Below are 13,889 nucleotides of genomic sequence, written 5' to 3'. Positions count from 1 at the left end.
AGTTGTGTTGTGACAAGGTAGGGGTGGTATGCAGAAGATAGCCCTATTCGTTAAAAGACCAAGTCCATATTATGGCAAGAACTGCTCAAATAAGGAAAGACAAATGACAGTCCATCATTAATTTAAGACATGAAGGTCAGTCAATACGGAAAATGTCAAGATCTTTGAAAGTTTCTTCAAGCGCAGTCGCAAAAACCATCAAGCGTTATGATGAAACTGGCTCTCATGAGGACTCCCACAGAAAAGGAAGACCCAGAGTTACCTCTGCTGCAGAGGATAAGTTCATTAGAGTAACCAGCCTCACACATTTCAGCCCCAAAAAATGTTTCACAGAGTTCAAGTAACATCTCAACATCAACTGTTCAGAGGAGATTGCATGAATCAGGCCTTCATGGTCGCATTGCTGCAAAAAGAACACTACTAAAGGACACCAATAAGAAGAAGAGACTTGCTTGGGCCAAGAAACATGAGCAATGGACATTAGACCAGTTGAAATCTGAGAATTTTGGTTCCAACCACCGTGTCTCTGTTAGACGCGGAGTACGTGAACGGATTATCTCCACATGTGTGGTTCTCACCGTAAAGCATGGAGGAGGTGTGATGGTGTGGGGGTGCTTTGCCAGTGACACTGTCTGTGATTTATTTAGAATTCAAGGCACACTTAACCAGCATGGCTACCATACCATTCTGCAGCGATACGCCATCCCATCTGGTTTGCGCTTAGTGGGACTATCATTTGTTTCTCAACAGGACAATGACCCAACACACCTCCAGTTTCTGTAAGGGCTATTTGACCAAGAAGCAGAGTGATAGAGTGCTGCATCAGATGACCTGGCCTCCACAATCACCGGACCTCAACCCAATTGAGATGGTTTGGGCTGAGTTGGACTGCAGAGGGAAGGAAAAGCAGCCAACAAGTGCTCAGCGTATGTGGGAACTCCTACAAGACTGTTGGAAAGTTATTCCAGGTGAAGCTGGTGGAGAGAATTCCAAGAGTGTGCAAAGCTGTCATCAAGGCAAACGGTGGCTACTTTGAAGAAACTATAAAGCAAACCCCCTGAATGAGTAGGGGTGTCCAAACTTTTGACTGGTACAGTTCATAAAATGTACTTAAGGTGTTTCAAAGTATTTGTTTTGCTCTTTATCTAATACACTAAGAATATACTGAAGTACAAAAAATGTGTCCCAATTTAAATAATTTTAAATTCATTCTAATATACTTAATGCTAAAAAATACACATACATTTAATACATTTATTTAAAATTGCTCCAATTTAGATCATGTTAAATATACTTAGGTATATTTGTCACAGACATACTTAAATATAATAAAATATATTAATTGAAGTATATTTAAATATATTTGTTCCGCTTGGGACATCTATGAATATGAACAAGGAAATGAACAATGCACACCAGGAAAAACCTTCGGAAACTACTTATTGTGAATTGTTATATAGCAATTGTCTATAGATTGAAAAGCAAAGGATAGGAGAAAGCTTATTACTGAAAAGTTATGAATGAGACCGTACCTACCACAGACCAGACAAAGACCACCAACACACTTTGTGCTGTTCTCAAGGCCATTGTTGCATCTCCCAACCTAGTCTTAGCAACATGAAGGTAGTCAACTGTAGCTGGTGAATTACTACACCTTATCCATCAAACGAAGTAAGATCTGTCTATAGCACTGTATACACATAATTATTCATTTATTGCTTCAAATCCATTTAATTTGTACAATCTTGAATGTAGCATTGAGTCCAATTATTAACAGAATATACACAGAGTGTAGAAAACATTAGTAACACCTTCCTAATAATGAGTTGCACCCCTTTTTGCCCTCAGAACATCCTCAGTTCATTGGGGCATGGACTCTACAAGGTGTCGAAAGCGTTCCACAGGGATGCTGGTCCATGTTGACTCCAATGCTTCCCACAGTTGTGTCAAGTTTGCTGGATGTCCTTTGGGTGGTGGACCATTCTTGATACACACAAGAAGCTGTTGAGAGTGAAAAACCCAGCGGCATTGGACACAAACCGGTGAGCCTGGCACCTACTACCACACCCCCTCTGAATGGCACACACACACACAATCCATGTCTCAATTCTTTCAAGACTTAAAAATCCTTCTTTAACCCGTCTCCTCCCCTTCATCTACACTTATTGAAGTGGATTTCACAAGTGACACCTGGATTCACCGGGTCAGTCTATGTCATGGAAACAGCAGGTGCTCCTATTGTTTTGTACACTCAGTGTATTGTTTATCACTAAAAACATACTATCAAACACTATATTATAAGATATCATCAAGTGTACTTACCGAGCGAATGTGGTATACATATTAAATGTAGAATGTAGCTTATGTCATTTCCTTCCTCTCTGAGACATGGTACTAGAAGGTTCCAGGCCGAATACATTGCAGACGTTGCATTGTAACTAATGGTTACGCAACACGTTATCGAGTTTGCAGATGGGCATCAGATTGCTCTATCACATATATTTTTATAATGGTAATTTGACTATTTAAAATACATAAAGAAGCCACACCAGGCCTCCCGGGTGGCGCAGTGGTTAAGGGCGCTGTACTGCATCAGAGTCCCTGGGTTCGCGCCCAGGCTCTGTCGTAACCGGCCGTGACCGGGAGGTCCGTGGGGCGACGCACAATTGGCCTAGCGTCGTCCGGGTTAGGGAGGACTTGGTCGGTAGGGATGTCCTTGTTTCATCGCGTACCAGCGACTCCTGTGGCAGGCCGGGCGCAGTGCGCGCTAACCAGGTTGCCAGGTACACGGTGTACCCTCCGATCATTGGTGCAGCTGGCTTCCGGGTTGGATGCGCGCAGTACGGCTGGTTGGGTTGTGTATCGGAGGACGCATGACTTTCAACCTTCGTCTCTCCCGAGCCCGTACGGGAGTTGTAGCGATGAGACAAGATAGTAGCTACTACAACAATTGGATACCACGAAATTGGGGAGAAAAAGGGGTAAAATTAAAAAAAATAATAAAATAAAAAAATAAAAAAGAAGCCACACCAGGCAACCAATCCATGTACCAAAATTTCCCAAGATTATACAAACAAAAAGTCAAAGACTTGTTTCCATTGTGATCCCCTATACTAAGAGTGTAGCCAAAATTGCTTAATTAACTAAGGAACCACACCTGGGTGGGGTGCACCTGCTTTCAATATACTTTGTATCCCTTATTTACTGAAGTGTTTCCTTTATTTTGGCAGTTAGCTGTACACTGGCAATGTGAAGCATTAGACAGACCAGATCCGGTCCAAATGGGAGATCTACACTGGCAATGTGAAGCATTAGACAGACCAGATCCGGTCCAAATGGGAGATCTACACTGGCAATGTGAAGCATTAGACAGGCCAGATCTGGTCCAAATGGGAGATCTACACTGGCAATGTGAAGCATTAGACAGGCCAGATCCGGTCCAAATGGGAGATCTACACTGGCAATGTGAAGCATTAGACAGGCCAGATCTGGTCCAAATGGGAGATCTACACTGGCAATGTGAAGCATTAGACAGGCTAGATCCGGTCCAAATGGGAGATCTACACTGGCAATGTGAAGCATTAGACAGGCCAGATCTGGTCCAAATGGGAGATCTACACTGGCAATGTGAAGCATTAGACAGGCCAGATCCGGTCCAAATGGGAGATCTACACTGGCAATGTGAAGCATTAGACAGGCCAGATCTGGTCCAAATGGGAGATCTACACTGGCAATGTGAAGCATTAGACAGACCAGATCCGGTCCAAATGGGAGATCTACACTGGCAATGTGAAGCATTAGACAGGCCAGATCTGGTCCAAATGGGAGATCTACACTGGCAATGTGAAGCATTAGACAGGCCAGATCTGGTCCAAATGGGAGATCTACACTGGCAATGTGAAGCATTAGACAGACCAGATCCGGTCCAAATGGGAGATCTACACTGGCAATGTGAAGCATTAGACAGACCAGATCCGGTCCAAATGGGAGATCTACACTGGCAATGTGAAGCATTAGACAGGCCAGATCTGGTCCAAATGGGAGATCTACACTGGCAATGTGAAGCATTAGACAGGCCAGATCCGGTCCAAATGGGAGATCTACACTGGCAATGTGAAGCATTAGACAGGCCAGATCCGGTCCAAATGGGAGATCTACACTGGCAATGTGAAGCATTAGACAGGCCAGATCCGGTCCAAATGGGAGATCTACACTGGCAATGTGAAGCATTAGACAGGCCAGATCTGGTCCAAATGGGAGATCTACACTGGCAATGTGAAGCATTAGACAGGCCAGATCCGGTCCAAATGGGAGATCTACACTGGCAATGTGAAGCATTAGACAGGCCAGATCCGGTCCAAATGGGAGATCTACACTGGCAATGTGAAGCATTAGACAGGCCAGATCCGGTCCAAATGGGAGATCTACACTGGCAATGTGAAGCATTAGACAGGCCAGATCCGGTCCAAATGGGAGATCTACACTGGCAATGTGAAGCATTAGACAGGCCAGATCCGGTCCAAATGGGAGATCTACACTGGCAATGTGAAGCATTAGACAGGCCAGATCCGGTCCAAATGGGAGATCTACACTGGCAATGTCAAGCATTAGACAGGCCAGATCCGGTCCAAATGGGAGATCTACACTGGCAATGTGAAGCATTAGACAGGCCAGATCCGGTCCAAATGGGAGATCTACCCTGGCAATGTGAAGCATTAGACAGGCCAGATCCGGTCCAAATGGGAGATCTACACTGGCAATGTGAAGCATTAGACAGGCCAGATCCGGTCCAAATGGGAGATCTACACTGGCAATGGGAAGCATTAGACAGGCCAGATCCGGTCCAAATGGGAGATCTACACTGGTAATGTGAAGCATTAGACAGGCCAGATCCGGTCCAAATGGGAGATCTACACTGGCAATGTGAAGCATTAGACAGGCCAGATCCGGTCCAAATGGGAGATCTACACTGGTAATGTGAAGCATTAGACAGGCCAGATCCGGTCCAAATGGGAGATCTACACTGGCAATGTGAAGCATTAGACAGACCAGATCCGGTCCAAATGGGAGATCTACACTGGCAATGTGAAGCATTAGACAGGCCAGATCCGGTCCAAATGGGAGATCTACACTGGCAATGTGAAGCATTAGACAGACCAGATCTGGTCCAAATGGGAGATCTACCCTGGCAATGTGAAGCATTAGACAGACCAGATCCGGTCCAAATGGGAGATCTACACTGGTAATGTGAAGCATTAGACAGGCCAGATCTGGTCCAAATGGGAGATCTACACTGGCAATGTGAAGCATTAGACAGGCCAGATCTGGTCCAAATGGGAGATCTACACTGGCAATGTGAAGCATTAGACAGGCCAGATCTGGTCCAAATGGGAGATCTACACTGGCAATGTGAGGCATTAGACAGGCCAGATCCGGTCCAAATGGGAGATCTACACTGGGAGACATTGCTTATGGGCCAACTATGGTGAATTTTTAAAATATTTTTTTATTAAACTTTATTTAACTAGGCAAGTAAGTTAAGAACAAATTCTTATTTACAAAGATTGCTTACACCGGCCAAACACGGACGACGCTGGGCCAATTGTGCGCCACCCTATGGGACTCCCAATTATGGCCGTTTGTGATACAGCCTGCATTCGAACCAGGCTGTCTGTAGTGACGCCTCAAGCACTGAGATGTAGTGCCGCTGCGACACTCGGGAGCCCAAAATGAAGTATAAATAAATAAACAAACACATTCTAGGAAATCACAAATGATTATTCATTATTAATGATAATAATAATAACACATATTAATAATATGAATAGTATTTATTGGCAATACAGCAGTATACATGTCCACACACAATACATTTACCCTGTGATATATCTAAATGTGTGTATTGCGGCCTACCTAATTTAAGACATGCCAGGACTGTGCAGGCTGAATATAATGTGTACTGCAGGGCTGGGCCTAAAGCCTGCACAGCAGTGGCTCTCCAGGACAGGAGTTGGTAGTTGGTAGATGGTCACCCCACTGGAGGCTGGTGGGCAAAGATATAGGAGGACAGGCTCATTGTAATGGTTGGAATAGAATAAATGGAACAGAATCACGCACATGAAACACATGGTCCATTCCATTTATTCCAGCCATTACAATGAACCCATCCTCGTATAGCTCCACCCACCAGCCTCTTCTTCTCTCCCTCATCACATGGTTCCCAGTAGATGGCCAAGCTGCAAAGTCAGAATTGGCTTTAACGTAAAAATGTCTGCCAACAGAAATGTTATTTTTGGTCTTAATTTAAGGTTAGGGTTAGGCATACGGTTAGCAGTGTGGTTAAGGTTCGGTTAAAGTTAAGGTTTAAAATCGGAGTTTAAGAAGAGGAATCGTAGAAATGATTGGGCCTTCTGACTTTGTAACTTGGCAGGATAGTGATGAGCCCCATCACACTTTAACCTCGTAGGGTTTCTTGACCGAGCTCTCCCCCGCACAGCACCAGCCAGGTACACACGCAGGCCTGTCCATCTTGGTCATATACAGAAGTGGCTCCATACTACAACTCAGATCCATGATGGCGAACACACTGATAGTCACCTGACAGCGGAACTGGACGAACGTGTAGTAGGAGAAGAACGGAACAAGAGCCACAGGAGGAAGGTAGTTGACGAAGATTATACCCAAGATGACCAGCACCATTTTGAAGGCCTTCTTCTTCACGGGGTGCATCACCTCCTTCCCGGCTACGGAGCGGCGTAGGACCCATATGATGGAGAGGTTACAGTAGATCATGACGGCGAAGGCGAAGAGGATGAGGCCGCTGAACACCTCGTTGACAGACATGACTCCCAGGATGCTCTTTGTGAGGCTGTAGGCCAGGATGAGGGCCCAGGTTACCACGGAGACACCAATGCGGATCTTGTTGTCACGGATACCGGTGAACAGCACCGGATGGACCACGGCCACGTAGCGGTCCAGACAGATACACACCTGGGAGGAGAGAGATGGAATATAACTCAGATTATAATATAACCCAGTTCAATATATAACCCAGATTATAACATAATTATGATTATAACATGACCCAGATTATAACATAACCCAGATTATAATATAACCAGACTACAAAATAATGAACATCATAATATAACCCAGATTATAACATAACCCAGATTCAAATATGACCCAAATTATAACAGTTTTTTACATTTACATTTGAGTAATTTAGCAGATGCTCTTATCCAGAGAGACTTGCAGGATCATTTAGGGTTAAGTGCCTTGCTCAAGGACACTGACAGATTTTTCACCTAGTCTGCTCAGGGATTCAAACCAGCGATCTTTTGGTTACTGGTCCATTGCTCTTAACTGCTAGGCTACCTGACGCAGATTATTATAACATAACCACCCAGGTCTAGACAAATACACATCTGGGAGGGGAGAGATGGAGAGGGATTAGGTCTAACCCACATTATAATATAACCCAGAATATAATATGAACATAACCCAGACTATAACATAATAAACCAGGTCTATATAACATAACCCAGATTATAACGTGACCCAAGTGTCACGTTCTGACCATAGTTATTTTGTGTTTTCTTTGTTTTAGTGTTGGTCAGGATGTAAACTGAGTGGGCATTCTATGTTGTGTGTCTAGTTTTCCCGTTTCTATGTTTGGCCTGATATGGTTCTCAATCAGAGGCAGGTGTTAGTCATTATCTCTGATTGGGAACCATATTTAGGTAGCCTGTTTTGTGTTGGGTTTTGTGGGTGGTTGTCTCTGTCTTCGTGTGTCTGCTCCAGACAGAACTGGTTTGTGTTGGGTTTTGTGGGTGGTTGTCTCTGTCTTCGTGTGTCTGCACCAGACAGAACTGTTTTGTGTTGGGTTTTGTGGGTGGTTGTCTCTGTCTTCGTGTGTCTGCACCAGACAGAACTGTTTTGTGTTGGGTTTTGTGGGTGGTTGTCTCTGTCTTCGTGTGTCTGCTCCAGACAGAACTGTTTTGTGTTGGGTTTTGTGGGTGGTTGTCTCTGTCTTCGTGTGTCTGCTCCAGACAGAACTGTTTTGTGTTGGGTTTTGTGGGTGGTTGTCTGTCTTCGTGTGTCTGCTCCAGACAGAACTGTTTTGTTTTTTTCACATTTGTTGTTTTCTATTTTGTAGTGTTCACGTTTTATCGTCTTTATTAAACATGATGAACACTAACCACGTTGCGCTTTGGTCCTCTCCTTCTTCCACAGAAGAAAGCCGTTACACCAAGAAAAAATATATAATGTTCCATACAATGTATTTTAAAGACCCTAATGTCACAAGTTCCCTCATCAAAATCTACAGTTGTAAGGTCATTTAATTCACAAACCAATCTTTTCAGATGTACACAGTCATGTTTAGATTTGAGATTTTCTACCCACCAAGAATAGTGGTGCGGTGATTTGACCCCGTAGGCAAAGCATTGGATGAACTATCCAGGTTTAAACATAGCCCATATTATAATATAACCCAGGTCTATGTAACATAACCCACAGTATAATATAACCCAGGTCTATATAACATAACTCAGATTATAACGTAACCCAGGTCTATATAACATAACCCACATTATAATATAACCCAGGTCTATATAACATAACTCAGATTATAATATAACCCAGGTCTATATAACATAACCCACATTATAATATAACCCAGGTCTATATAACATAACTCAGATTATAACGTAACCCAGGTCTATATAACATAACTCAGATTATAACGTAACCCAGGTCTATATAACATAACCCACATTATAATATAACCCAGGTCTATATAACATAACTCAGATTATAATATAACCCAGGTCTATATAACATAACCCACATTATAATATAACCCAGGTCTATATAACATAACTCAGATTATAACGTAACCCAGATTATAACATATCCCAGGTTTATATAACATAACCAAGGTCTATATAACATAACCCAGATTATATCATAACCCAACCCAAATTATAATATAACCCAGGTCTATATAACATAACCCAGATTATATCATAACCCAAATTATAATATGACCCAGGTCTATATAACATAACCAAGGTCTATATAACATAACCCAGATTATATCATAACCCAACCCAAATTATAATATAACCCAGGTCTATAACATAACCCAGATTATAACATAACCCACAATATAATATAATCCAGGTCTATATAACATAACTAAGATTAGAACGTAACAGAGATTATAACATATCCCAGGTCTATATAACATAACCCAGATTATAACATAACCCAAGTCTATATAACATAGCCCACATTATAATTTAACCCAGGACAAGATAACATAATCCAGATTAAAACATAACCCAGATTATAACATATCCCAGGTCTATATAACATAACCCAGATTATAACATAACCCAGGTCTATATAACATAACCCACAGTATAATATAACCCAGGACAAGATAACATAATCCAGATTATAACATAACCCAGGTCTATATAACATAACTACCTAGGCCTTATTATCTACCCACCAGGAAGAGGGGTCCTGTGTCTTTGACCCCGTAGGCAAAGCGTTGGAAGTACCAGATGCCTTGGTGGTCCAGAACCAGCCTGTTGACCATGTCTATGGGCCCCATGAGGCAGAAGTAGGTGTCCATTAAAGCCAGATTAAAGATGAAGATGTCAGACGTGGACGAGTCACTTTTCCTGCTGGAGATGTGCCACAGGACCAGTATATTGCAGGGTGTGCCTGTTGCATCAATAAGGACTGTGTTAGGATGCATCCCAAATGGCACCCTATTCCCTATGTCGTGCACTACTTTTGACCAGACCCCATAGACAGTAGGGACACCACTGTGTTAGTGACAGGAATATCTTTACCAAGGCTGAGTCCAAAATGGCACCCATTCCCTATATAGTGTCCTACTTTCCCTATTCCATGTATAGTGCACTACTTTTGATCAGAGCCCTCTATACAGAGCACTACTTCATAGGGTTCTGGTGAAAAGATACATCATGTTACTACACCTACTATCACAGCATTATGGGTACTGTAGTATATCACACTACTTCACTTACTACCACATCATTATGGGTACTGAAGTACATCATGCTACTCCACCCATTACCACAGCATTATGGGTACTGTAGTACATCATGCTACGACACTTACTACCACAGCATTATGGGTACTGTAGTACATCATGCTGCCACATAGTTTCTCAACCAAAAGGCGGAAGATTGAAAGACTTCCGGGAAGCAGACCAAGCAGATCAGGCCAGGGTTTGGGATATGAGAAATCAATGAGAGAAGGGAAACTCTTTCTTAGTTGTTCATTGTTGCTAAATCTAAAGGCACAACCTAGATTCCAGCCAATGTCTTAAGTAGTTGAACATGTTATTACTCCAAATACGTGAAAGTGTCAAACTGTAACATTTTCATTTTCATCATAAACAACATTCTACTACACCTACTCCCAGAGCATTATGGGTAATGTAGTAGTATATCATTCTACTACACCTACTCCCAGAGCATTATGGGTAATGTAGTAGTATATCATTCTACTACACCTACTCCCAGAGCATTATGGGTAATGTAATACATTTGTCCTACTACAAATACAACCAGAGCATTATGTTTAATGTAGTATATCATTCTACTACACCTACTACCACAGCATTGTGGGTAATGTAGTATATCATGCTACTACACCTATGGCCAGGTTGAAGACTTTGACTCCAAAGTAGAAGATGAATCCGTAAGGGGCCACGGAGCAGACGTGGAATTGGTACCAAGGAGGCGGGGTCCAAGGTTCCGGACTAAGGGTCGACGTTGAGTTCAGGGAGAGGTCATTGGAGGTCATCCCCGTGGAGTTAGCAATCATCGCCATGGAAGGTGGGGTCAAAGTGGAGAAGAGATTTGGATCTAAACAGGAGGAAAAGGGAACAATTGACACGAGTTACAAATGTATAATTGCATATAATATATACTGTATAGCTGTATATAATTGTAGTGTATATCATTTTATCTGTATTGTGTATGACAGAGTTGAGGACCAACAGACTTTGACCTGCTGCCTGCTATCATCAAGCGATTATATTCCACTACATTAACTTTTGCATGTTGTCATAAAAAGTATTTTATATAATTTACGGATCTGTTCAGTTTATTGTATGAATGGATTTTCATACCAAAATAAATTGCCACAAAAATCCCTCCATATTGTTGGCTGACGTCAAAAAATCACTTATATCATTTCATTGCGCTTTGCTGCACCTATTAAAATTGATGCTTAAAAACCTGTTATCATAATGCATTACTCGTTCAAATCGAATAGATAGCCACTTACATTTCTTCTGAGGAATATTACGACTTATAAAACTGACAAATTGCTATCAAATACAGTAAAAAGTCAAAGTCTCACCTACCTCAACAGAGATGATACGTCCCTCTACTGGTCCTCCTCCAATCTTCTCCTTCAGTCTCAATCCCTCAGTAGAACAAACTATTTCACTGGTCCTCCTCCAATCTTCTCCTTCAGTCTCAATCCCTCAGTAGAACAAACTATTTCACTGGTCCTCCTCCAATCTTCTCCTTCAGTCTCAATCCCTCAGTAGAACAAACTATTTCACTGGTCCTCCTCCACACTTTTCCTTCAGTCTCAGTCCCTCAGTAGAACAAACTATTTCACTGGTCCTCCTCCAATCTTCTCCTTCAGTCTCAATCCCTCAGTAGAACAAACTATTTCACTGGTCCTCCTCCAATCTTTTCCTTCAGTCTCAATCCCTCAGTAGAACAAACTATTTCACTGGTCCTCCTCCACACTTTTCCTTCAGTCTCAGTCCCTCAGTAGAACAAACTATTTCACTGGTCCTCCTCCACACTTTTCCTTCAGTCTCAGTCCCTCAGTAGAACAAACTATTTCACTGGTCCTCCTCCAATCTTCTCCTTCAGTCTCAGTCCCTCAGTAGAACAAACTATTTCACTGGTCCTCCTCCAATCTTCTCCTTCAGTCTCAGTCCCTCAGTAGAACAAACTATTTCACTGGTCCTCCTCCACACTTTTCCTTCAGTCTCAGTCCCTCAGTAGAACAAACTATTTCACTGGTCCTCCTCCACACTTTTCCTTCAGTCTCAGTCCCTCAGTAGAACAAACTATTTCACTGGTCCTCCTCCACACTTTTCCTTCAGTCTCAATCCCTCAGTAGAACAAACTATTTCACTGGTCCTCCTCCAATCTTCTCCTTCAGTCTCTGTCCCTCAGTAAAACAAACTATTTCACTGGTCCTCCTCCACACTTTTCCTTCAGTCTCAATCCCTCAGTAGAACAAACTATTTCACTGGTCCTCCTCCAATCTTCTCCTTCAGTCTCAATCCCTCAGTAGAACAAACTATTTCACTGGTCCTCCTCCACACTTTTCCTTCAGTCTCAGTCCCTCAGTAGAACAAACTATTTCACTGGTCCTCCTCCAATCTTCTCCTTCAGTCTCAATCCCTCAGTAGAACAAACTATTTCACTGGTCCTCCTCCAATCTTTTCCTTCAGTCTCAATCCCTCAGTAGAACAAACTATTTCACTGGTCCTCCTCCACACTTTTCCTTCAGTCTCAGTCCCTCAGTAGAACAAACTATTTCACTGGTCCTCCTCCACACTTTTCCTTCAGTCTCAGTCCCTCAGTAGAACAAACTATTTCACTGGTCCTCCTCCAATCTTCTCCTTCAGTCTCAGTCCCTCAGTAGAACAAACTATTTCACTGGTCCTCCTCCAATCTTCTCCTTCAGTCTCAGTCCCTCAGTAGAACAAACTATTTCACTGGTCCTCCTCCACACTTTTCCTTCAGTCTCAGTCCCTCAGTAGAACAAACTATTTCACTGGTCCTCCTCCACACTTTTCCTTCAGTCTCAGTCCCTCAGTAGAACAAACTATTTCAGTGTGTTTTCCGTTTCCAATCTATATGTCTAGTTAACCCTGGACTCAATGACTGTTGATTACAAACTATCGAGTCGAGCCAACTGACTCCAAGTAGCAAAGCCACAGCTCTTCCCTATCCTCCGTAGCAGAGCTCTTTATCTCGCTGTTGGCCCCCAGAAGCCAAGCTGTATGCCAAACCGGACCCTTACTCCATATGGCACCGTCTCACAGGGGCCAATGCTTAATAAAGACAGTCTCCTGGGAGAGAGAGAGGTAGGGAGGGAGAGAGAGACAGTAGGAGGATGACACTTATGGAAACAACCAATCTGGGGAACCTCGACAACCTCAACATTATGGCCTCTCTTTGGCGCAGCCGCAACGGAAGGTCGTGATTGGTTGATGGCACTGAACAGGATGGGCGGTGCCTATGAAAGGGGTATCGTGATTATGTTTCGGGAAATGACTCAACGGTAGGGGTGGGGTGTAGAGTTGGATAGATGTGATGAACAACATGGTGTCCATACACTAAGCCTGTGTCCGAAATGGCACCCTATTCCCTACATAGGGCCATATGGCTCTGGTCAAAACTAGTGGACTATATAGTGAGTAGGGACGCGTCTTGGCTGTCTTACAATGTAATATGTTCTCTCTCTGATGTAACTTAGAGGGCCAAGTAGACTAGGCCCTCCACACTGTCAACAGGTGATGCAAGTCAACAGTAGCACCAGAGACATGAGAAATACAACGCAAGATCTTGCAGACAAGGCTCAGGTTGTCTTGTAGGGTAGACACAGGTTAGCAGAAGAATGATGCCTTTAGGGCATTTAGTTCTCAACCAGTCAACACACACAAAACACACCTCACCTCAAATTGACCTGCAGTAGCTAAAGCTTAATAATAGCCACACCATAGCAAACCTTCAAACATTTCTAAACTGTATTAGGTTAATATCAAAAGTAAGTCAACCGATTGTTTATAGAGAAAATACAAG

The 13,889-nt window shown here is 42.9% G+C and overlaps 1 protein-coding gene across 2 annotated transcripts; it reads right to left on the bottom strand.

The window, feature by feature from the left end:
• Positions 1 to 5,816: 5,816 nt before the first annotated feature.
• On the bottom strand, positions 5,817 to 13,140 carry LOC118374233 (G-protein coupled receptor 4-like). 2 transcript variants are annotated; one of them, XM_035760610.2, is made up of 4 exons: positions 11,417 to 13,140; positions 10,701 to 10,913; positions 9,521 to 9,738; positions 5,817 to 6,990 (listed from the first exon to the last, which is right to left on the bottom strand). In XM_035760610.2, the coding sequence occupies exons 2-4, from the start codon at positions 10,876 to 10,878 to the stop codon at positions 6,448 to 6,450; spliced, it is 939 nt and encodes a 312-aa protein (XP_035616503.1). In that variant the 5' UTR covers positions 10,879 to 10,913; positions 11,417 to 13,140; the 3' UTR covers positions 5,817 to 6,447. The 2 variants fall into 2 exon arrangements, with proteins under 2 accessions (XP_035616503.1, XP_035616504.1); XM_035760611.1 differs by lacking the exon at positions 11,417 to 13,140 and having other exon boundaries at positions 10,781 to 10,890.
• Between the last annotated feature and the right edge of the window lie 749 nt (positions 13,141 to 13,889).

The sequence above is a fragment of the Oncorhynchus keta genome, unplaced genomic scaffold (genome assembly GCF_023373465.1).
Source record: "Oncorhynchus keta strain PuntledgeMale-10-30-2019 unplaced genomic scaffold, Oket_V2 Un_contig_992_pilon_pilon, whole genome shotgun sequence".
Lineage (NCBI taxonomy): Eukaryota > Metazoa > Chordata > Actinopteri > Salmoniformes > Salmonidae > Oncorhynchus > Oncorhynchus keta.
Note: the sequence above shows the minus strand (reverse complement) of the source record. Positions and strands in the feature narration are given on the sequence as shown.